Source organism: Glandiceps talaboti, chromosome 1 (assembly GCF_964340395.1).
Source record: "Glandiceps talaboti chromosome 1, keGlaTala1.1, whole genome shotgun sequence".
Lineage (NCBI taxonomy): Eukaryota > Metazoa > Hemichordata > Enteropneusta > Spengelidae > Glandiceps > Glandiceps talaboti.
The window spans coordinates 8,467,212-8,492,930 of record NC_135549.1 but is presented as its reverse complement, the minus strand read 5'-3'; the positions used below and the strand labels follow the sequence as shown (position 1 = coordinate 8,492,930).

The 25,719-nt window shown below is 38.3% G+C and overlaps 2 protein-coding genes across 2 annotated transcripts in view; both read left to right on the top strand.

Annotated features, from left to right (window-relative positions):
• The window catches only part of LOC144442412 (protocadherin Fat 4-like), a 41,445-nt gene extending 27,438 nt beyond the window's left edge, over positions 1 to 14,007 (top strand). The window contains exons 8-20 of the mRNA XM_078131794.1: positions 247 to 833; positions 1,159 to 1,255; positions 1,809 to 2,068; positions 2,651 to 2,762; positions 3,374 to 3,628; positions 4,284 to 4,517; positions 5,095 to 5,241; positions 5,802 to 6,572; positions 6,907 to 7,225; positions 7,669 to 7,775; positions 8,547 to 10,598; positions 10,917 to 11,039; positions 11,339 to 14,007. Of these exons, the coding sequence (XP_077987920.1) occupies positions 247 to 833; positions 1,159 to 1,255; positions 1,809 to 2,068; positions 2,651 to 2,762; positions 3,374 to 3,628; positions 4,284 to 4,517; positions 5,095 to 5,241; positions 5,802 to 6,572; positions 6,907 to 7,225; positions 7,669 to 7,775; positions 8,547 to 10,598; positions 10,917 to 11,039; positions 11,339 to 14,007 (7,733 nt within the window). The remainder of the gene's footprint in view (positions 1 to 246; positions 834 to 1,158; positions 1,256 to 1,808; positions 2,069 to 2,650; positions 2,763 to 3,373; positions 3,629 to 4,283; positions 4,518 to 5,094; positions 5,242 to 5,801; positions 6,573 to 6,906; positions 7,226 to 7,668; positions 7,776 to 8,546; positions 10,599 to 10,916; positions 11,040 to 11,338) is intronic.
• An 804-nt stretch (positions 14,008 to 14,811) lies between these two features.
• LOC144442324 (cadherin EGF LAG seven-pass G-type receptor 2-like) lies at positions 14,812 to 25,246 on the top strand. The gene is made up of 8 exons (XM_078131674.1): positions 14,812 to 15,109; positions 15,742 to 17,053; positions 17,276 to 17,421; positions 17,959 to 18,127; positions 18,759 to 18,916; positions 19,187 to 19,249; positions 19,665 to 19,754; positions 25,095 to 25,246. The coding sequence occupies exons 1-8, from the start codon at positions 14,812 to 14,814 to the stop codon at positions 25,244 to 25,246; spliced, it is 2,388 nt and encodes a 795-aa protein (XP_077987800.1).
• The last annotated feature ends 473 nt before the right edge of the window (positions 25,247 to 25,719 follow it).

The window sequence follows — 25,719 nt, the reverse complement described above, 5'->3', positions numbered from 1 at the left end:
GTAAGGGAGCCTTCAGTACAAGTGGTGAGGGTCAGGGGAATGGAGGGTGGGGTTCATATTTCACAAATTTGCTCTTGGGAGGAGCATATTTTGTTCGTAGTACTCCCAACCATCTTGTCTTCTGAACTTCTGGCCTGCAACTTTGCCAGTTAGATCCAAGTACAGGAATTCCTCTCTAACCCTTCGAATGCGTATATCAATCTACGTAATTATGACAAGTTATTCATCGATTATATATATTTATAGCTACAAGTGGGATGAACATCTTTGAAATTGGAGTAGCAAATGGTGACATCACACTCAAGTCCGGACTTGACTACGAAACACAGCAGACGTACACACTCCGATGTAAAGTCAGTGATTCAGGTACACCGAAGAAGACGTCGATAGCAGACGTTGTAATCAATGTTCTCGATGTTAATGACAATCCACCGACGTTGACTCCGAGTGTGTTTTCTGTCACTGTGAAAGAAGACGATACAGCCGGTACACTCCTGGCAGCATTCAACATTGATGACCCCGATTCTGATGATATCACAAGTTTTGTGTTTAGTCTTGAGCCGACGTCTGACCCCACATATGATGCTGGTCCTCCGGAATCTAGTTTATTATTTCAATTTGACCTTCCAGCTGAAACTCTAGAATTAAGGAATCCAATATCAATTGATCCCGGTGACACGGATACGTACCCAGACACGTATGAACTCATTGTGTACATTGCTGATGAACCTTCTGGAAACATTGCCACTGCTACTGTCTATGTCCAAATTGACCCAGTCAACGACTACGATCCAGTGTTTGCTGCTACACCCACAACTCCTGCTATCATTACAGTAGGTCTAAATTTCTATAGCAAGTTGCCAAACTTTAATATTCATATTAGGAAACTTCTTTCTTTTTATCTCAAGGAGTGCCATATGCAACCATAACTTCGTTAGCATGTGACATGATTTAGAATGAAAATATTGTGCAATATGAAAATATTACACATGGTACAACTCTGAAGACCTACGATGACTACGTTTATTCATTGTCGTTTACAGAAATATATTTTTGATTAACAGGCTTTTCTCTAGCATTAACGATTAGCACTCGCAAAGGCAATCATAGTTGCGTTATGATTAACTGAATATCATATTCCTCTTTTGATATTTGCAGACACCCGAGGAAACTGCTGTAGGGACAAGTGTCTTCACCATTTTAGCCTCTGATGAGGATTTTGGTCCTCAAGGGGACGTAGTATATTCTATCATCGGTTAGTATTTTAACAGCCTGGGATGTATAAGTAATTAGGGAATATTACAGTATGGATTGATGACGACATTTTGAAATTTACAGTTTTCATTTCCCATTGTTTTATCCTGCATTTGCATGTTTTATACTCAAATAAGACATCCATGACTTGTGATAGCTAGGACTGCTAGAGAAGGCTTTTCAGAATGTCAAATCCTTGTTCAGTACAGCAAATATTCATTTCTACGCTATTGGAGAAAGTCACACGTCACACTATGTAGAAAGACGAAGGGTTCATAAATCGCAGGTTTGTTAATATTATATTAAACAATTATTGCAGGATCACATGGTAACCCTCAAATAAGAAGGGAATGAATGTGGGTGGTGGGTACTGGGACTGACAAATAGCAAAAACAGGGCTAATCAGTGGGCAGTCCCCATTTAAAGAGGTTAATTGTTAAGTAGTCAAATGGAAAACATATCTACTTGTGGTGATGATCTCGAATGAGATGAATTACCAACATAGTTTGTATCAGAAGTTAAGAATTTCACACAGGGCTACTTTTTCTTGTCAGATGGTGATATTAATGATAATTTTAAGATGGACGCAGCATCAGGTGAAGTGACAATCAATCGAATGATAGACTACGAATTGAGCGGTGACACCATCGTCCTGACCATTTTGGCTGAAGATAAAGGCGTGAATCCTACACGATCAGCATCTATAGAGGTGACGGTGACAGTTACCGATGTAGCAGGTGATGCCCCAATTACCTGTGTCTCACAATCGATTGTTATGGAAGTTCCTGAAGATACCACTGGAGTGAATGCACTGGTAAATAATAATAGTAACCCAATATCAACAATTTCCCTGGACAAATCGGCTTATTGGTTAGGATTAGCGCTAATAACTGATCCCATGTACCACTGCTGAATTTTCAAGGGGAGGGGGATTTGATGATTTTGAAAGGTTGATGATTGATCTCGCGAACCATCACATGTTGACACCACCTCTGTTCAACGGGAGGTATGAGGGGCAGGGATGGGCGTTTACTATAAATGCCGATGACTAATCAAGTTAAATGTATGATTGTAAAGAGAATAACCACCCCCACGGTGAGGCAGAATTGTTACTTTGCATTCATTTGATCTTCTCATGCATTTGAGGGTTCAAAGATATTCGAATGACTAGTGATTTGACCACGCAAGTTAATATTTGAGTTTGAAAAATAATGTTCTAGCCACAAATTTCTAGAAGTGAGAAGTACAAGTCAAAGAATAACCATCTCTTTAAAAAAAAGTATGTTGGTATAATTGGTTTACATAACTGTATATCAAACCATTGAGAAAAGCAATACATCGTCAATAGAATTACTGAGATGATTTGTCATTTTCACATTTTCTTTCGAATACGTAGGTAACAACTATATCTTGCATCGATCCAGATGGACTGTCATTAACGTACTCAATCAATCCAACTACAGATTTTGATATTGGTTCATCAACTGGTGTAGTCACAATGAAGGGCGGTGAGTGGAAAGGGGCCAAATCCGTTTTTTGCTATTGGTTAGGTAGTAAATCCTGAACGAGTGGCATGTTGATGTTTTCAATCGAATTATGCATATTCTTAATAAATTATTTCTTCTACAAAAATTCTCAAATGCGAAGTATCAGTGGTTGTAACTGGCCACCTGCAAATCAGTAATTCTTAGTTTACGGATGAAATTTGAGTGAATAAAATTTCAAATAAGTAAGTGATTGGGTGAGTGAGTGAGTGAGTGAGTGAGTGAGTGAGTGAGTGAGTGAGTGGGTGAGTGAGTATGTGAGTGAGTGAGTGAGTGAGTGAGTGAGTGGGTGAGTGAGTGAGTGAGTGAGTGAGTGAGTGAGTGAGTGAGTGAGTGAATGAATGAATGAGTGAAAATTATTTTTGACACAAGGAAAGAAAACAAAAACAATCAGCCTGTAACAGATTATAATACAAATTGTTCTCCAGACTCTAGAAAATACATGGAGTTTGAGGAAACTAACGGGTCACGTGATACTAAACTGTACAGAAATGATTAACAAAGTGGAATCCTACATACATTGTTGCTATAGCAATATATATAGAAGTAAGATTTCCGTCATTTCCGTATTGTAGCCATGGACTATGATGATACAGCTGTTGACCGTGTGTACCCTTTGGAGATAACCATAACCGATGGTACTGACACAGAAGTGGTGAATTTGATAGTGAACTTGTTACCAAACAACGATTTCGTACCAACATTAACGGATAGTACAGTCAACACGGCTGAAGACACGCCGGTTGATACTGAAATATCTGATATGTCGACCGTAGCTAGTGACGATGATGAAGCACCTCATGGTATCGTCGAGTACAGGAAACTGGCAGGTCAGGAAGATATTTCGATAAATTTAAATTTGAGAATTAATGTTCGAAATGATGGGATGCAAAAAATATCAAACATCGCATTTACACAATTTCAGCTCAGCTGTTTTCCCCGCAAGAGGATGTATGCTTACGAAATAGAACGACCCGAATAGGATTTTGTGGATCGAGCGTGTATGTTAGAAGGGCCTAAATAAGTCGTCTTATACATAGGTTTAAAAAATAAACGTTTTTATTATATATCTTGTGAAAAGCTAAAGTAAGTGTTTGAAGCAAATACTGAGGCACAGTTTGATATGTGGTGTTTCTATCGTGTTGCTCAACATGTTTATATTGTTGCACGAGCAGTCTTATGTGGCTTCACTCTAGCGAAGTTCAATGTCTTATTGTTACATGGTTGTTTTTGTGTATGGTCCGGTATATGTCCTCATCTATAACAACTATAAGGGTGTTGTGACTGTCTTGCTATCATACAATATTTTGTTATCGTTGTAAATTTCTTAGTATTTAATTGTTGATTTCAACTCAAGGTACTTAAGGGGCATTTTCCAAATCTTGATACGCACAGGCAGTTGGTGTTTGCATCCACAAATGAATTAAAATTCGTCGAATCTCTCCCATATATTAATAGCAATGATTTCATTTATCTCACTATTAGGTATTCCTGTATCTGCTTTAACCAAGTTTGCCCTTGATAGTGTCACTGGTAAGGTATACCTTACAAGTCCATTGGATAGAGAAACCGTTGACAATTATAAACTTACAGTAAAAGTAACTGACGGTGGTGGTGAAACTGCTACTGCGACATTAACTGTCATAGTCGATGACGTCAATGACAATTCTCCGGAATGTCTATCTTACGCATTCAATGTTGAACAATTGGAAAATACACGTAAGTTGTCAAAGTATACTGCATTTACAATACATTCTTTTTGCGATATCTACTGTTTAGTAGTGTCACGACACCCACAACCATAGCATTTATATAAACACGTGCCATGTTCTGGACATCAGGATAGAACTACCTTAATGTCAATAGATCTAGAATACATAACGTACACCCTGGAGTGACCATACTCTATATTACGGTGCAAACCAATAACCTTGAAAATTCGATTACCTCGCAAAAATGTTAAGCTTGTTTGATGTAACTTCACCTTCCTCGAATTGATCTACGGAATTATTTGTCTTTACGAACATTGCAGTGAATTGCAAACAGTCCCAAAGAATCGGGTCATATCATTTGAGTTCCTTGATATTCAAGAGGGAGCAATATTTAAATGAAATACAGATTTCATTAAAAATTCATAGATGATGATTGCTGTGGCAGTAGTTTTCTGTGGTATTTTTGACGTCCAGTCAGTGAAATCCCAATAGACATCCTTATAATCTTGCATAAATAGCTAACGAATTTAAAAGGATATCAAAATATACAATAATAGTTTTTCTTACAGCTTCCCTTGTTGCAGTATCGAACGTTGCCGCTTCGGATGAGTTGCAGTGTAGTGATCCAGATGACGGTTTAAATGGCGATTTGATATATACTCTCAGTCAGATAGCACCAACTGGGACTGAGTCGTTCGAGTGGGTGTTAGGAACTGGTGTGCAACTTAAAGGTAAATGGTGATCATAAAAGATGTAGTAGTAAATGACATTCAAACATAGGTAACGGAATATATGAAAGAAGTCAAATAAATTGGTATATACAAATCGCGGTGTACTTTTGAAATGTAACTGAACTACAAATACATATCAGAGGATAATTACAGCACAAGTCACCAGTCTATATTTTATCTGCTTTTATTATCTGTATTGCTAACCAGCTTCAGTTTCCTTGGGAGCATGCAGTCCATTGCAACCTTTATAAGTGCACAGGATTAAAACATTCACTCTGCAACCTCTATCCTACCAGGTCACCAATTATACAACTGGGTTGACTAAGGCACAATCATGGTTCAGATCTTGCCTAAGGACTTTAGCCATTCAGAAACAAACGGCAGTGAAGGGGCTCAAATCTGCAACCTGCAGATTCCAAGCCGACCACGCTAACCATTCGCCCATTCTGACTAGCATGCATCCATCAAATATTGCTTCAATCAAATAATCTTCTTGAAATATTGACACGGTAGTTTCATTATTTAAAAACAAACAATAAAGTCAGTTTATTTCTTTTTAGCTGGGGAGACTCTGGATTACGAGGCAGTTACAAATCACCAATACAAATTAGAATTAAATGTTCAAGATCTTGGTGTTTCTCCAAGAAATACAGTGATCGATATAACCGTGTCAGTTCTTCCAACGGATGAAGGTCCACCTGTATTTCCAGCAAGTTGTGACGTAACGATAGACGAAGAGCTTGCAATTGGTTCTCTTGTTGTTGACTGTGCTGCAACTGACCCTGACTCATCAGATTCACCCGATGGTCAAGTTGTGTACGAAATCGTTTCTGGGAATGATGATGACTTTTTTTATATTGACGAGACTGGGATACTCCGCATCAAGAATGTAATTGACTCAGAAGCAATAACAGCCACTTCCTACACCTTAGATCTGCAGGTCACAGATGGGGTCTTAGGAACAGACACTTTATCGGCTACAGTCACAATTGATGACTTAAATGATTTTATTCCCCAGTGTACGCCATCAACCTTTGCTGTAGATGTAGATGAAGAAACCACAGTCGACGTAATCACTCTTGACTGCAGCGACGATGATGCTGTGGATACTACTCTTACGTATACTCTCGATAACAACTATGGTAACAAATTCGCAGTAACAACAACTGGAATAGTTCAGGTGATTACAGCAATAGATTTTGAAGTTGACACACGCTTCTATGACCTTCAAATTTTAGTGTCTGATTCAGGATCCCACACTGTCACCGTAGAAGGAACTGTCAACATTCAACCCGTGAATGAAGATGAACCGGACTTTGATCCTCCTACTGGTGAGTAAGCGCGCATGAAATTATGTAGACACAATATTATCGACAACCTTCCTTCAGATAAGGAAGGACAAGTTGGGGTGAAGCATGGTCTACAATAATATGACCGGCTGTACATTCATATTATACTCTGTTAGGACACATTCAGTTACACCGGCGCTGACGAAGAGTTTCAACTGAATGTTTTCAAGATATATCAAGTTTGCCTGTCACACACTGTACAGGACAGGCAAACTTGGTAGGGTGATAGAATTCAGTTGTAACATTGCGCCGATGCAGCACTGATAAAATCGAGTGAGCCTCTACAGGGTGTATGTTTTTCTTTTCATTGTGCCAGGTGTATACACATTCACAGCTGATGAAGACTTACCAATTGATTCAACAGTCGGCACTATAACAGCAACAGACGCTGATTCATCAGATAATGAACACGGTATTGTAAAGTATAGTATCCCCCCATCGTGCAACTGTCCTCAATTCCGTGTTGATGACGTCGGTAATATCATCTTAAAGGAGAGTCTAGATTATAACACAGCTACAAGCCACACAATTACTGTTGATGCATCAGATTCTTCAAATACTGTACAAGCAACTGTAACACTGGACGTAACTGATGTCAATGACAATCCACCTGTATTCACTAATACATTATACAGGTAGGATGTAATTTGAAACATTTTGAACTCTTGTATTAATTTCCTTGTCCCGTTTATATTGCAATTTGAGAAGGGTAATCGTATCGTAAGGGTATTTGTATCAGTGACATATTTGAATGATGGAAGGACAATAACATAGTAAAAAAATGGACAGAAACGTATCATATACCAGGTCAAAATTTAATTCCAACACACCACGGTGCAGCCTTTATTTTAGTTTTACTGTGACTAAAATACGAATGTGATAGTTACTATTCACAGTGTATTGTTTTATTTGCAACGACACGGGTCTGTGATGTAATTGTACAACGAATAATTTGTGAAAATAATATGAAACAAAATCCTATATGAAATGATCCATTCTACCAAAATGAGCTGAGAATTTACCTATCAATTTATTTACAATATAAAACAATAAGCAAAGTTTGATTATATCTTTTCAGTGTTAATATTCCAGAAGATCCGTTTTTGACATCAGTGCCATATGTGACTGTTGAAGCAACTGACGCTGACGATGGAGACAATGCTTTACTACTATATGTAATCACAGGTAAACAAGATTTGTCTTATTTGCGTTCTATTCGCAATTTAATGGATACGATAAACTAGACATGACATGTAAACTGTGACGTTTAGATTTATGAGGGCATGTTTTACCCAAAGACAATATTCATGACATTAGATCAGAATACAATCATATATGCCTACATTTTCAGTGGATCAGTACCATGATTCAATTCTAAACAGGTGATATTTCTTAGTTTATCAAATTAATGCCCATTCTCTATATTTTCTCTTCATAATTGGAAACTATGGAGACAATTATTCACATTATCGCACAAGTGATTCCGAGTTGTCGTAGAAGATTAATGTTTTGAAATATATCAATTACCAGAGTACATCGTTAATTGCTATTGGTACATTTTGTGAATGGGTAGACAGTAGAAGATGAATGTTGCAATCAATAGTAAATGAAAACCCTACTTTAAAGTTACCTCTTTTATAATAATGAATTGTTGTACAATGACAGTTTTTATCCAAATTGAGAAATTGATATATTTTTCTACAAATATTTAATAGTAAAGCAGTCAAACAATGACAAGGTCGGGGGCTAAATGCCTGGAGGCAAAATGCCGGGGTGGGGGGCAAAAGTACGGGGACAATGGGCCTTCTTCCGTACGATACATGTAATTAAAACTGAATGAACGAATGTATGACTGAATGAATAAAGTAATGAAAATGGATGAATGAATTACAATTCAAACTAATCTTCCCTCCGTTCTCTGTTTCTTACATTTATATGCACCTAAATCTAAATCAGAACCAGATCCCTCTCCTTTTGCCATCGACAGTGCGTCAGGAGTCATAACAACAGCGCAGTCATTAGATTATGATGACCCAACAACACAAGTGTATCGTCTGTTTATCGAAGCACGTGACTTGAATGGTGCTGCTGGGTACAAATCTGGAACTGCTATTGTAACTGTCCGTGTATCAGCTGTCAATGAATTTACACCAGCATTCATATCACCTGTAACACCAGTAAGCATTTCTGAATATACTACAGTTGGTCAATCTGTTCACCAGGTAGCTGCCGAGGATGGTGACTGGGACGGGGGACTAGATGGACAGTTCTTCTTTTCACTCAGCCCTGGCACAACGTTCATGATTGATGAAAATACGGGGGTTATCCGACCAAAGGTACCACTCGATAGGGAGACTGCTAACTCATACACCGTTACTGTTACTGTTACCGACAGGGGAACAATGGCTAGGTCAGCGACTGTAGGCATCGCTTTTACCATTACAGATGAAAACGACAATAAACCTGAATGTGCACCAACACAGGTAACAATCACCAAAGCTGAAAACAGTGCCACAGGTGACCTCTACGATATAGAAATAGGATGTGATGACAATGATGGTGGGGTGAATGAGGAACTTTACTATGTGATCGCTGATGTAGATGGCAGTCCTACTAGTACACTGTTCTCGATCGACAGTGATGGTCTATTGACACTCGATTCCACACTAGACTATGAAACAGCAGAAAGTCATGCAATCACAGTCCATATATACGACGGAGGAGTGCCATCACTTTCATCCACAGTCGTTGTTAATGTGATCGTAACTCCCGTAAACGAGTTTGATCCTGTGCTAAGTCCATCAGTTTCAACAACCATAGACATTCCATCTAGCACAGTAATAAATGGTGTCATATTTGATGTAGATGCAACTGACCAAGATGCAGGCGAAGATGTCTTTTTCAGTTTTTCAGGCACAAGTTCAAAGTTTCGCATTAACCCAAGGACAGGGGAAATATATCTAATATCTGCAGTAGCCACAGGCGACACATATTCATTAGATGTCCAAGCAACTGACAATGGTGTAAATCCTGCTACAAAATCAACATCGATGACCTTGACCATAAACGTTGTTTCAAGTGACAATAATCCACCAGAATTTGATAGAAGAGCATATTTTGGTACAGTACCTGAGAATGCTAGCCCGAGCCAGTTAGTTGAAGCCTTAACGGTCACAGATCCGGATGGAGATGGTGTTACATTGACCATAACAGGCGGTAACGTTGGCAACGTTTTTGGTGTAAATATAAATGATGAAGTCATCATTGCTGATTCGACAAATCTAGACGCTGAAACACTTGATAGATACATCCTTACTGTCAAAGCAGAGGATGATGGAATACCTCCTCTCACAGCATCTGCATCAGTTATAGTTGTCGTTACACATACCAATGATAATGCTCCACAATTTGCTCAATCGTCATATACAGCATCAGTGTCTGAAGATGCAGAAGCTGACACAACTGTTATACGAGTGACAGCATTCGATGATGATGATGGGTCAAACGGTGATGTGAAGTACACGATAACATCAGGGGATTTTGGCAGCTTTGGAATCGATGAGAAATCCGGTGACATTGTCGTCATAGACTCTCTCGACGCAGAAACCAAAAGTGTTTACACTTTGAATGTTGTCGCTACAGATGACGGTACTACCATATTGACAGGTAGTACAGTCGTAACAGTTTATGTAACGGACATCAATGATGAAAACCCATATTGTCATCCAGACTTTGAAGAAATTAATGTACAGGAGAACACACTGGTAGACACAGTTATTGGTAGCTTGAATTGCAATGATGGTGGAGGAGGAACCCATTTATTCTACTACATTATCGACGGAAATGATTATAACACATTTGAAATACCTATGGTAAATGTTCCTGATATAGTAGTACGTTTTTCACCTGACTATGAAGAAAAACAATCATATCAGCTTTTGATAAGAGTGGTTGATGATGGATCTCCACCAGTGTCTTCAACAGCCACTGTGTATGCAAATATTCTAGGTAAGAGTAGTGTATTATGGAGAAAGCTGAATTACATCTGTTTTGTGTTCTGTTTCCTAAATTCATTTCATTAAAACCAGAGTCATAAGTTGTCAATTATAATGAGCTTGACATAATGGTTAAAAGGATCACAATACATAGACTCGTACATTGCGACATAAGTTATTCCTATGACCAACACGAAGAATTGTAAATTATGTCCATAATGGTAGTGACTGTTGTAGGTGATTCCTGTGCATGTAGATTACTATCTTACGTACATGACGCTTTGCTTTTCAGTCAAGTTACATTTATCCATCTATTGGTCCTTTTTTGCAGGTGTAAATGAGTTCAAACCACAATTTTTGCAAAATCCAATTGATGTATCAGTTTCAGAACATTTAAATATTGGGGATACTGTTACCACCCTGTCTGCTTCTGATAACGACCTTGGGAAAGATGGTGAGTATCACAGAGCCATGAATACCGTCCTAATATAAGAATAGTTTTTATCATGTTATTTGCACCAAGACAAATAGGCAAATATTCAGGTAACAACATAGGAATGGACAGATGAAATGATAGGAGTACACTGTTTCAATTCCTTACGCAGCGGCATCTGATATTCATATTTCACATACTTATCCAAATACACAAATCCTTTCACAGTACTCTATTTATCACATTTATAGCAGAATAAGTGGAACGCCTTATTTAAAATCCTGCATATAAAAGTTTCAGTTATCCTTTTCATATTTCAGGAGAATTCACATACTCGATTCTATCCGGTAATGATGATGGAGTATTCGATGTTGTGGCTAGTACAGGGGCCATATATCTTCAGAAAAATCTTGACTGGGAAACCATAACATCATATAGACTGGTAGTACAGGCACAAGACAATGGCGATGTGGTTAAAAGTGGCACAGCAACTCTCAACATTGACGTTCAGGACGGTAATGACAATATCCCCACCTGTGACCCTGTGGCATACATAGAGTCTGTAAATGAGGACAGTCTCATTGGTACATCAATTATAAAACCAATCTGTTCTGATCTGGACCAAGGTAGCAATTTCACTTACTCCATCGTTGATGGGAATGATGGGAGCTTCAGAATCGACCCAGACACTGGCATACTGTATACTAAAGGCCGGTTAGATGCTGAATTTAATAGCAGCTATGTCCTAACCATATCTGTTTTTGATGGTCTAAGTTCTGGAACTGCAGTCATTACAGTGTCTGTTCAGGGTGTTAACGAATACCCACCGATGTATCAACCTACTTCTGTGTACTTAACTTCTGTCACTGAAGATGAAGCTATTGGAACTCTTGTCCAAACAGTCTTAGCGACCGATGAAGATGCATTGAGTGATGGTGATGTTCGTTATGCTATCACAGATGGAAACATAGACAGAGTGTTTTCAATCGATTCTGTAACGGGTGACATCACAGTGGGACGGGCTCTAGACAGGGAGAATATTAATGAATACACCCTTGAAATAACAGCAACTGACCAGGCAAGTGTTGGTAGTCAGAGGTCAGCATTGGCGTCTGTTAGGGTAACCATTAATGATGTAAATGACCAGACTCCATACTTTGACCCGTATATATATGTAGCATCCGTGTATGAAGATGCAGCTACCAGTTCTACGGTTGTTTCATTAACTGTACAAGATGATGATCTTGGCTCACCGAACACTGACTATACCATCGACATAATAACTGGAAATGATCTTGGTCATTTTGCAATATCTGGAGATAGCCTTGTAGTAGATGGTGCTCTCGATTTTGAATCTTTAACATCGTATTTTCTCACAATTGAAGTTACTGATATGGGCATTCCACCATATAGCTCAACAGGTAATATTGTTGTAAGGGTACTACCAGTAAATGAGGAACCACCAACGTTTGCGCCACCTGCTGGAGGCTATGCAACAGGTGTTGATGAAGATACCAGCATTGGAGCGAGTGTATACAAGGTAACTGCCGAAGACATAGTCGATGCACCTTTACATGTACACAGTACAATACGATATTCAATCACTGGTGGAAATAGTGATGGGAAGTTTTATATCGACCAACTTACAGGTGACATCTATGTCGCTGGACAACTGGACAGGGAAACCAAAACTAGCTATACATTGGAAATAACAGCTGCAGATAGCCTCCCGATGTTTGGAGATGAACTTACTGATGTTGAATCTGTAACCATCACTGTATTGGACACAAATGATAATGCTCCAATGTTTGAAAAAGAGTTATATGCAATCACAGTGATAGAATCCGCTGTTATTGACTCATTAATTATGACAATGGTAGCGACTGATGATGACACTGGTACTAATGCTGAAATAGACATCACAATTGACAATGGAAACACGGGAAATGATTTCACTTTGATTGGAAATGATCTTAAGCTCTTTCACACCCTAGCGTGGCACAGAACTGAATTCTATCAACTGAGACTGAAAGCCACAGATAGAGGCACACCCCAAAGGACAGGCTATGTAAGGATCAATGTTGAAGTCAAACCGTTAAACCAAGCACCACCAGTGTTTGCAGCTGAAACCGATACAATAGCAATTCCTGAAGATATTCCAGTTGGTACTCCACTTTATGTTGTCAATGCTAATGATAATGACTATGGGCTGCATGGAGAGTTGAGTTATTACATTCTCGGTGGAAACGATGGCAGCTTCCATATTAACAAAGGTACTGGTCAGATAACAGTTAGTGGCTTCCTTGATCGAGAATTTCAAGATATGTATTACCTTAATGTCACAGTTTATGACAGTGCGGAGAATGAGACTCTCGTTAAAAAGGACGACTTCACACTTGAAATCACAATTACTGATGTGAATGACAATGATCCAATTTGTGCCACATATAGAGATATCGTTTACATCAGAGAAAATCCAGAGCCTTTAGAGACGATTCTCACTACAGTTACGGTTACTGATCCCGATGCTGACTTGAATGGGGCACTTTTGTGGAATGTCGTGTCTGGTGTAAGGCAGGATGTTTTTGATCTTGAACCTGTAGCAGGGTCGCTGTCTCTTCAATTAGATGTCATTCCTTTGACCATCCTCGACAGAGAGAAGCATGCGATCTACAGCTTGGTTCTGGAAGTGAAAGACCAGGGGTCTCCTCAACGTACAGCACTCTGTGAGGTTGAGATTCATCTAATAGATGTTAACGATAATGAACCTATAATCACACCATCAAATGTAGCTTTCATTATAGAAGAGGGGAATGCACCCATAACACAGATATGGCAATTCGAAGCATATGATCCTGATGAAGGATCAAATGGCGATACTTTTTTCACTTTAGTTGGAGGCAACGAGGAAAACCATTTCACTCTAAATGAAGATACTGGGATATTGACTACAGATGTTACTTTGGACAGAGAAGACATATCAAGGTAATCTATTACATCAAATATTTGGTAACCGAGAGGTTAAACCACTCTGGGATTGAATAAATTGGCCACGGCCTAAGTAACAAGGGTGAAGTTCAGTTTGACTCTACCGAACAAAGAAGGGTTTCCCCAGGTACACCAGTAACCCTCCTCCTGTTATTGTTATTGCATTTCATTTGACAGACAAGAATATACGAGACTACATTGGTTTGAATGTAAACAGATCAGTAATGAGAATATAAATATGTCAATTATTAAACTTCACGTATCATAGAATTAGCTCATGCTCACATCTAGAACACATGTACAACATAACTATGGCCATTCAAGTGTTCACATATCAGTTACATACTCGATGGTAGCACCATGTTACAATTCAATTCCAGATCAACAATAAAAAATGTTTGACCACAAAAATTACAATGCGTTTATTTCACTCCAACCCAATGCAAATCCGTCATAAAATCTACAGCATGGGCAATATGTGTAGATACTACATCAACAGTACTTTCAGGTTGGGGAGCATCCCTGGATGCATCAACAATACCTCGACACTCGGTGTTTCCTATAATGAGGAAGATATAAAGAATACGAATGATGTTAGCATTAACATTCAGTGAATTGTCAGTAATATTCAGTTCATTACAACTTTGAACGTAACCCGATTTGATAAGTACAGAGTAAATGCTTACTTACATTTTATGAGATACACACTCGTATACCAGGTTGATATGCTAATGTTGGGGTCAGCGAATTCGAGAAGGCTGAGTTCAAGTCTAGGCAGACTTCTTAACTCTTGAAAACTCAAAGCATGGACGAACCACTTCAATTTATTTTAATTGTATTTCCTCATAGTTATAATCTGCAAATTCGGCTGTCTGATAGAGGTGACCCGGCTCTCACTGGATTTGCACTGGTTAACATAACAGTGGAAGACTTGAATGATAACGCACCGGTATGTAAGCAGCCATACAATAGGAGATTGACAACTGACGTCAGAGAAGACATGAAATTGGGAATGACTGCTATGGTTATACGAAGCTATGACAGGGATGACCACAAGCTCAAACACACTCAAAGAACGTATCGTATCATAAGTGGCAATGATGGTAAGAAATAAGGATTTTCTGGTCTATGTGTGTGCTTCAGTATTATGTAGTCGTGCGTACGTGAGTGTGTGCGTGCGTGTGTGTATGTATGTATGTATGTATGTATGTATGTATGTATGTATGTATGTATGTATGTATGTATGTGTGTGTGTGTGTGTGTGTGTGTGTGTGTGTGTGTGTGTGTGTGTGTGTGTGTGTGTAATATTTGTCCACCTGTTAATATCTCGTCATGTTTGACTCCTCATCATCCGCAGTTGCCAGCTTTACACACTCAGCAACAAATAGTGGAAGAATGTTGTCATCCATTGCTTCCATGTATTCCATGTATACTGTTAGTGAGATCAAGACATTATATCTGTCTGAAGTAGAATCCATTTACTCTATTTAGATATCTTGACATGTATATATTTGCAATTGAATTTTAAACCCTATTTGGTCTTCACTAATTATTGCAACATCGATATCCTAAATCCTAACCGTTACACCGCATATATGTATAGTAACAAACTATTGGTGTCTTTCCACAAGTCGTACAGGTTAGATCTATTAGGAACAATTTTAGTGTCTTTCTCTATCAACTACTCATGGCACCTTTCTTGAAATAACGCCACTGTTGATTGATTTTACTGCAGGATCTTGGAATATAGACGCAGAGAAGGGCAACATTTACTTGAGTGGTACTCTTAACCGGGCAGTGCGTCCAAGTTATTCCTTTGTCATTCGTATTGAAGATGACGGAAATCCGACCATTTTGTATGATGAGTGTACGGCAAACATAAATGTTGTTGAACCGTTGGAAGGGGTACCCATGGTCGAAGCTGACGTAATTTTGTATGTGCAAGAAAATATCCCAAGTGGTACGGTAATCGATACTCTTGATTGCAACGACTTTGACGCTGATATATGTGGTGGTAATAACTTTGCCTATGAAATAGTTGAAGGACAGTATGCGGAACATTTCTATCTGGAACCAGTAACTGGTACATTAATAGCTGTGTCGGATGAGCTTGATTATGAAACATATCCCCAGTACAACTTTGTCGTGCATATTACCAAAGGTAATGGTGAAGAATCGTACAATGTTCTTTTGATCCAGCTCGTTGATCAAAATGACAATGCTCCGGCCTTCATTAACACATCGCCGTATACCAGTGGTGTACGTGAAGATAGTCTACTTGGTACGACTGTTATACACGTCTCTGCAGAGGATGAAGATGCTGGAGAAGGCAGTGTTATCACTTATTCCTTATCAGCGGCCTTAGATGACAATGGACCTACAGCAAACAAGTACTTTGCTATAAATTCTGCTACGGGTATAATAAGTGTGAGGGAAGAACTTGATAGTGAACAGCATCGAGAAATAGAGCTTACAGTCTTTGCAAGTGATGCTGGATCGCCTCCATTGACTACTTCCACTATGGTCACTGTCCAAATAGTTGACGTTAATGACAATGAACCAGTTTTCAGTCCATCTTTCTATAGTGGAGAAATGTCATATTTGAACTTGTTAGGTGAACCAATAATCCATCTTTCTGCAACTGATGCTGACCAAACGTCAGATGTCCAGTTCAACATCCAAGATTCGACAAGTACATTTACTGTCAATGTAGGAACCGGCCATGTTAGTTTGGACGTTGGCGCTCGACCAACTGTATTTACAAAGTATACATTTACAGCAACTGGTACAGATATGGGCAACCCGCCACTAATCTCAACAGCCATCAATTGTCGAATAGACACATTCGATCCATACCTTAACTTAATCGGTATTCACATCACTGGTCGTACCAAGGAGGACATAATGGATAATCTAGATGAATTTCTCGAACCACTGACTAACATCATTCTTGCTGATTACCCAACTGGTCGCATTGGACTTTCTCACCTAACAGTCATGGGTGATGTTGTCACTGCGTCAGTGAGAAAGCTGTTGCAGTCCACAAGGTACTCGATGTTTCGTCATGTATACATTGCTAATTCGTAGTAGGAATTCCATATTGAATTCTAGAAACTCTGCAGTTTGAATATAATTCGATATTTACATTTGAAATGACACCTTCTGATTTTTGAATGAATTATTGATTCGTTTAGTAAATGAGTGTTGTTTAGCAATACTTTGTCTCATTATATATTTTAATCTGCATGTCTTGAAATTGTTTCTTACAGTGTCATAGCGTGGATCTATGGCGTTGCTGATGATACAGCAGACAAAGACTCGGGATTGGCAAACTCCAAGAATTTTATCGCTCAACAGTACCTCTACTCAGTCTTTGCATCAGATGACGTAGGAACACCTTCTGCTTCATTGTCCAGTAAGTTGTTGAACACCATACCCAAAGACGTTCTTGTGCTCGATGAATTTGTTCCAGTTATCTCGTCATTCAGGAAGTAAATAATTATACATGCTGACATAAGCTGTTGAATGGGAGTTGGTTTGATTGTACTCCTCGCAGTAGGGTGGCATTTTTTGATGATATCCACGATTTTGCAGTATACATTTTTGGGGATTTCCAATGTTTACACTATCTTGGTCATAGGGTGATTAGATTTGCGTAACGGGTAGATCGCTATCACTCACTTGTGTAATATACCGCAATGAACAACAAAACGTTTAGATTTTGCTTATCCTAGTAAACCGGGACTTCGATTGCCAGAGTAGTATTTTCCAACAGTGTGCTATTTTGCTTATTTCTTAAATATTTTTTAAATATACCAGAGGCCGAAACAGTCATAATTCTATAAAATAGAGAGACCAGCTTTAGGAAGTAAACGTATTACAATTGTATTTCTGTGTGTTACTGTGTGTCTGACCATAGTAAATGTGTATCAACTTAAAAATTCCCTTGCAGGCTCTTCCGACTATCCTGCTATATTCGTTGAGAAATACACAAGCGATGTGGATACATTCTGGACCTCTGCAGGAGGTATTGCAACAATTGCTGTGTTGTCACTTCTTGGTCTTCTTACTCTTATTGGTTTGTGTGCGTTGATGTACCATTGTTGCTGTCGATCTGGAGGGTAAGTTAATTTAAAAATCGATACCAATATGGTTTGCCACTCAGGGAACAAAATGAAGAAAAAAAAAGAAATACAACGTTATCAAATGTTGTCACGTTTTACCAGTTTTACACAAATTATGACGTGGAATACATGTCTGTACTGGTCGGATAATGCTTCAAAACCGTTTTAGAAGCATTTTTAAATTTCATGTCATAATAGGTCAGTGAAAATGATAAATACACTGTTTTCGCCAGGATTTAGTGTCGAATAGTAAGATAGCGATTAGCAAGTAAAGTTTTCATTCACTTCATAAAATATCACTACATGTGCATGAACATAATATGTAGAAATCGTATACAATATGTGTTACTAGTAAATTGAACTGTTGTGCACTCTGTAAGGAGCACATTGAGTATGATTGTGCATTTTCACTTATTCTTACATGTGTTTTCTATGATGTAATGACTGCCAGTCACTTACAGGCTAAGGCCTTCTAATATTGCGTGTGACACATATCACACAAGATGTGCCTTGTACGTGAACTTGGCAATTCATCAATAACTAGTATCAAAGTTTGACTTTGAGTACTGATAAGTTATAACTCAACAAAAACGGTAACCAGGCTCTTACTTAAACCCGAAATCACCAGGTTGTGTGCTGGAGATGGATTTGGATATCGTCGTGGTTGCTGTGGTAACTGTTGGTCTAGAATCGTGGAAGCAATTAAGAATTGCTGCCGAAGCAAACCGAAACCACCACCATCAGTGGAAGAGCCGCCGTCAAATCGACATGGATGGGGAGAGAACGGTAAGCAATGTTGTTGTGACGCAACAAAACTTCAACCAAAACATTTCATGAGTAAAGATATGATTGCGTAGTTGATTAAATATACCATGATATCTTGAAACTGTCATCAATAATGCAAACCTGAAAATGATGATTTGGCTTATACATACATGTTATTTAAAGATCTTAACGTGAGTTTTAATACATTACTAAGTTTTAAAGTAGGACTGGAAAGTTTTTGTCAACTAATCATAAACGTGTTGTTGTATTGAGTTATCGTTTATCTTACAGTATACAAAGAGTACCACAGGCAAGATCTACCCATCAAAGGGAACGCCGGAACGACTGTTGTAAGTGGCATATAGCAAACACTTATGTTATGAAATATTTGAAAGAAAATACATCATTATGTTACATTTTGGTTAGCAAAAGGGTTTATATGTATATAAGTATCATTCAGCATATAACCAAACGTTTACTTGTGTATGTGTTTATTTTCACCCATGTCTGTCTGTCTGTCTGTCTGTGTGTCTGTCTGTCTGTCTGTCTGTCTGTCTGTCTGTCTAAATTTTCAAAACATGATGACCCCCTACTGCCAGTTTCAAAATCAGGGGGACCCCACCACCAATCCGCCACCGCTCCCCGACCGACCAAAAAAAAACCACCGGTCCCTCACCACAATTATCCATAATACCAAGTGATGTTGTTGGTTACTGTGTTCTAGATATAGACAGCTACAGGTCGAACATTTCAAGAAAGTAATATGTAGGAACAATTTATTTTCTTCAGATGGGAGACGATGGTGCTGCAGATAAATTCAAGAGTTTGGCTAGTAAGGCAAGAGGCGGTGGCGTACAAGGTAATATTGAATTCCTTAATTTTTCTGTGACGTGTAGAATGCTGGCTTTCTAACGCAAGCTTCCTACTGTGCCAATGAATCATTTTGACAGCCAATTGAATTAAGCAGCGTAACACGTGCTTGTCGGAAACCCTATCCAAATCCTTCCACTAATAATGCAAATCTACACCTTAACATAACTAATATTTATAGAAACCGCTTTGCACAGCGTTTCTCCAGCGATACTATTGCAAGCTACGCTTCGGCAAGTCTTGGAGTTGCGAATGGTTGTATTCAATGAAATGAGAAGGTATGTAGTCCAAAGATCTAACTTTTGTATAAAATGATGAATTGTTGATATTGAGAACATGGAAAACAATTTGGGGAAACAATCCTATGTTAATCCTTAAAGTGGGGAGTGGGGGGGGGGGACTTGAAATGTTACAATTGGAATATTTTTACATTCTGTTACCGTAGTTGTAATATTTTCATGAGTTGACAAATATTGGCAAATTCAATAAAGGTCACACTTTCCTGATAAATATAAATATTAGCAAGACGTTGTAAAGTTACAATTTGTCAATTGAGCGTCGACATTATAAAAAAATACTTGTGTGTGTGTGTGTGTGTGTGTGTGTGTGTGTGTGTGTGTGTGTGTGTGTGTGTGTGTGTGTGTGCTAACAATAACATGGTCAATTTTCCGTGATAGAAAAAAACGTGATTACAATGAATTACATCATAGGATAGTTATTTACCTGTCTCATAGCCCCTGTCCTTTGATACAAAGGTACTGAAAAAAAAATTACTTGGAATATCCACGACACTGCCTGATGGTATTTGTTTCCTATTTATATTTTTGTAGGTGGCGGCAAGCTGCCTAATGTAGAGTGAAGATTGTGATTATCGTTACATAGCAACAGTCACCTGAACAACCTTCTCATTTCAACTTGTGTAATTGGACTCTCGTACTAGCATGTACACTTTGCAGTGAACATTAACACACTAGCTATAGTTTTTAAGGTTTTGCAAGGTTTTCGTTTGAATTGCACGTCTGCAAATTTAGAACTTTAATGTGGAACGGACAAATCAATAGAGCATGATCGATGGTAGAAACCATATTTTTAGAATACATGTGGTTGATTGTTCTGACGAGGTGTGTTTAAGTATAAACTCACCAATGCAAGTAAACATAATGATACTTATGGTTTTATAATGGCTTCTTTCTTTGAGTTTGAACATAGGGACACTCAATTTAATATCTGAAGAGTTACCGTTTACATTCGTGTATCGAACATCCTCGTTCACCTGCTTCATCTTCTAGGAGGTGATATACAATGTACATGTACACGGCTATTTGTTGTGTTCCAGGAAATGTTAAATTTAGATTTATACACTAAATATGAAAAAGAAACCATGTCAGTGTTTAACAGTACGTTAAGCGCTTTACTATCAGAAATCTTTTCTGTGTCAATGTGTGTACAAATTTTGATATTTGACCATTTTACTTTGCTTATACGAATGTATCAACATCAGTCGCTGTACACATTTCAAATTAACTAAAATAAAGCTTGTAGTTTTTTGCGTGATTTTAATATCATTTGTGTATTTGTGCATGTGAAAGTGAAATTCTCATATAATGCAACGGGTAAATATTAAGCCAAATAAATGTAACATGGATAATTTAATCATATCAGTGTCGGATTACCAAGGAGAAGTGCATGTAATATATCTCCTGGTACACAATTTTAATTTTCATATTTAGTTGGGCCAGAAAACAGAATAACAAATAATGGAAAAAATACATATAGTTTATTATTCTTAATCTACCAATTCGAGTTTGGTTCACATCAGACAACAGATCCCCTTTACTCCATATATTCAATCCCACGGTTTTCAACAAGAGCTTTATATTTACTGCGATTCGAGTATTACATGTAAACAGCAAGTCTGTAAATACGTATAGAAAGTGATATTCCTCGACGAATATATAATGTAATCGACGTTCACTCCACTCTGTGTCTACTTCCCGCGTCTGCTCGCCAACATCCAGTGATCAATGTATAAAATTATCCGTACCTGGATGTTGACATTTGAGTATTTGGTGTGGCTAGGTGTTTCCATTTCTGGACGTGGTTGTGTAAAATATGTTAGGTTGGGTCAAAATATTTTTTTTTAAAAAGCTAAGAATAAATTCTTTGATATTGTCAGTGAAAAAGAGACTGGGGTGTCAAGAGTCAAAGTAATGCAAACATGTCTTCTTTATCGTCGACATGAAGAAGTTCATTGTTTACACCTACTGGTTTGCAGTGACATTTACACAAAAGACCCGTTCGTGATATGAAAGTTTAGAGTTTGGGTTCGATCACTGAATTATTTTTACTTAGCCAATGGACTACCTATTTGAAAGTAAAATTTTATAAACCGACAAAAATTGTAACTAAATCTTATGCAAATTGCGGAAAACGCAATCACATCGCAATATGAGCCATGTAGGTACACAAATATAATCCTAATACCTTCATGAGCGGATTGTAAGTTAAAACAGCAATCTGTGGACAACGGTAGTTATTATGGAATTACACCTAATATTAGAAGCCAACGTAGGCAACCGATCAAAACTTGCCCCCGAGTGTCCAAAAACTAAATTGTTCCAAGCCCTGTATCATATCAATACGACCAGTTCAAGTTATTTATTCGTCGAATAAATTAACTTGAACTGGACGAGTATTTTAAACTTTACTCATTTCAGGCGAATACATTATGTCAACCTTGTTGAAATTCATTACATACAATAAAACAAGACCACCAACAGATAAGCGCTAGTGTATGCCGATATTGCATGTATTGTGAACTGACTGATCAAAATCATAGTTATCAATGTCAATAAAGGTTTGTCGTTGCCAACTCTCTGACTTCCACTTTAATAGTCTTGGTCAACTGTCAAAGAAAAAGAAAACAATTCCATCGAAACTGGGTGCAGCACTGTGAGCTCGCATCATAGAAAGACGCTTTTAATTAAATAGACGTTTATTGTCACGGTGGAATCGAACTGTTTGAGTCTCTAGAGAAAATATGGAGTTTATGTTGACCTATATATATCGGGGCTTAAGTGAAAGAATTATTGTCTATGGATAAAAGACTTTTCATTTCATTACACATGGACTTTGAGAGTTGGAATCTGATGATGTTTTCACTCTCATTGACTTGGGGGACATCAAAGCAGAAGATGGTGTCAGTTTGACTGCCCTACTTCTACCTCAGTCACTTGTGGATGGGATTATACGATTCAACTTAACGGTCTTGTGACAAAAATAGTATTAACTTAAAAGATTTGACATTACCATGTACTTCAGTACACTACTACTGACAAGTTCTGATACTGGAGCATGGTAATGACCATGCCTCTGATCTGATACAAGGATATACGCCTAGTCGTTTCGCACAGTCATTCAACACATCATGTAAAAGTCTCTTTTGTAGTGCTAATATAATATTAGTATTAGAAATTCTAAAACAATTAAGGGGAGCCTTCAATAATTACAGGGAGGATGTGAGTTGGTGACTTTTTTTCCAAATCGGTCTTCTGGGTTGGGCCATATTTTAGAAAATGAGGAGAGGGGAGGGTCACAGTTTGCTTTGTCCCATTATATTGCCTACTTTTGCATTTTTGGGAATTTGGCATTCCACTGCTTCCACATCGGTTAGAGATAGGGTTAGGGTTAGGTGCCTTATTGTCATCCCATTGTCAATCAAATCGCTGCTGACAACCATGCACTGAATTAATTGTCCGATGGGGTGTGAGGAGAAATCAAAAGTGGGTCTAACAGGAGTAAATCGGGAACAGTTGGGTAAGATATTAGGGATAATGTTGTGGGAGGTTGACCTCGGTCCCGACAATATCGAGAGTGTGCCCATAGTTTTTGGGAGTCACAAAGCAATGCCCTGGCCTTCAGCGCAGCCAATGAGATCGAAACACATAATACATTGACGATTTCACACAAATGCACTACCGTGGTAATAGTAGTTGGGAAATAAGCAATACCTTTCAAACTTTTAACATGTGGCCTGGCGGCGAGATTAAGTTGGTCCTTTAAATTATTGACGCTGGGGATATTAGTGTCCTTTTCCATATCTTACAACATTTAAACCATGTTTATGAAATATTTTAAGGTGGGGGGGGGGGGGGTCAGAAAGAAAGTTAGAGGAAGGGTAAGTTTATAGCACGACGGAATCGCGGGAGGAGAGTCATTTTTACACAACAGCCCGGGCCTGATTTCCTCCGCCTCCTTGCAATTATTGAAGGCTCCCTAATTTCATGTGTTTTCACAGCCAACTTTATCTTGCTGTCTGAACTTTCTGTAGCCCATGAAAAGTGGCTTGGTTGATAGGCACACCAAAAAACGTGATCGTTCGGAAGTTTCCCAGCTTTACACACTCAGATGTCGCTCATATACATTTTGTATAGTATTAGTATAGACAGCTTTACACAAACCTGGCACATAGCCTTAAAAGGATAGAATTTCTTTAGCCAAACGTTGCACAATACATAAAATATTTCGCTACATAGCAATTGCAGCTACAGTTCCAAACTCCCACACAACATTTCAAAAGTTAGACAGCGCTAACTTGAAGCTCAGTCTAAAACGGTACTATTTTGAGAACATAAATTGCTATAGGCGGGTCCTTGTAATGCTTACGAATTTTGTCGCCTGCTTGATTCTATAACTTTTAACAATAACTTGATCGGTATAATAAAATCAGAAAAGTTAAAGCTGATGCATTTTACGAGGTATCATGATCGTAAAAAAACCCCACCACTTACATTCAAAGGGACCGTTCTATAGCCATTGAAACATACATGGGTGTGCCAGAGGAGCACTTTGTCACGAGTACTCGAACAAAACAGATAATTATTTCGCAATTTCGCTCCGCTGTCGTAAACACTTCATTGAAATATGGTACAAAGCTGAGTCGTATATATTATACTATCTGATATGTTCCAGAATACGATGGAGACTTATACACAGTGGTCACAAAGACAGTTTGACACAATACAGAAAAAAAAACTGTGGACGTCAATGTACATGGTACAGCGATTTTTTTTAATAAGACACACCACTTAGTCTAGTATTTTTTTTACATGGTAGCTATTAAATCCAACAACCACTAATCGCTTATTCAAAAGCAGACACTGCACCCATGCCGTAATCTTTTAATTCCTGCTGGCTATAAATAGAAGATGTGTATAAAACCCCCAGGTACAATGCAATTTTGAAGGCGCATACCTTATCATTGTTGCCAATGCAACAGTAAACTTACTTAAACTCCTAACTACATTGAGCTGTACATTCATTTTGACAGATGATGTCGAGAAGATAAAAAAGCAACACGAAGCTGATAAAGTCCACCTCAAACAGGTACAAGGTGCTGACAAGGCCCGTGTTGAGCAAGACTTGCAAGACAAACTAGCCGGGAGGAGATCTCGTCGTTATGGCAACCCTCAAGACGAATGAAGAATTTCATAACAAGACACGTTTACAATCAACTATACATTGTCACCTTATATTCAATAGTTTGAAGATTCGCACGATTAATTTAGTTTTGGAGGCGAAAATTTGTACTTAATTACTGTTACTACAACAGACTTTCATTTCATGGTTAAGTTTTATGATTCAGTTTTTGTCTGCTTCAGTTACGTCCTTATACCTTGCAGACTAGTTCAAAGACTTGCATCTGACCGACATTCATGACTAGTCAAGCAATGAAATGTTTTGAAATAACTCACACCTTTTCGTCGGAACTCTTTCTAGTTGGGATTTGGAGCAATTTTCATGAATTGAGAAGGGTTGTGATTTACAACACCGTGTTTTAATCTGTCCTTCAGTTTATTTTTAAGTGAACGTAAAAAGTTTAACACGCTTGTCTTCACGGTCAACATTACCTTATCAGCATGATAAGGATACGTCTTTTTGTAATTCTGGTATAC

Bases quoted from the DNA above. Each gene is read 5' to 3' on its own strand.
- LOC144442324 (XM_078131674.1), top strand. From the start codon at position 14,812: ATGGACGAACCACTTCAATTTATTTTAATTGTATTTCCTCATAGTTAT. The intron at 18,128-18,758 runs GTAAGTTAATTT...CGAAATCACCAG, and splicing joins TGTTGCTGTCGATCTGGAGG to GTTGTGTGCTGGAGATGGAT. The intron at 19,250-19,664 runs GTGGCATATAGC...AGTAATATGTAG, and splicing joins CGCCGGAACGACTGTTGTAA to GAACAATTTATTTTCTTCAG.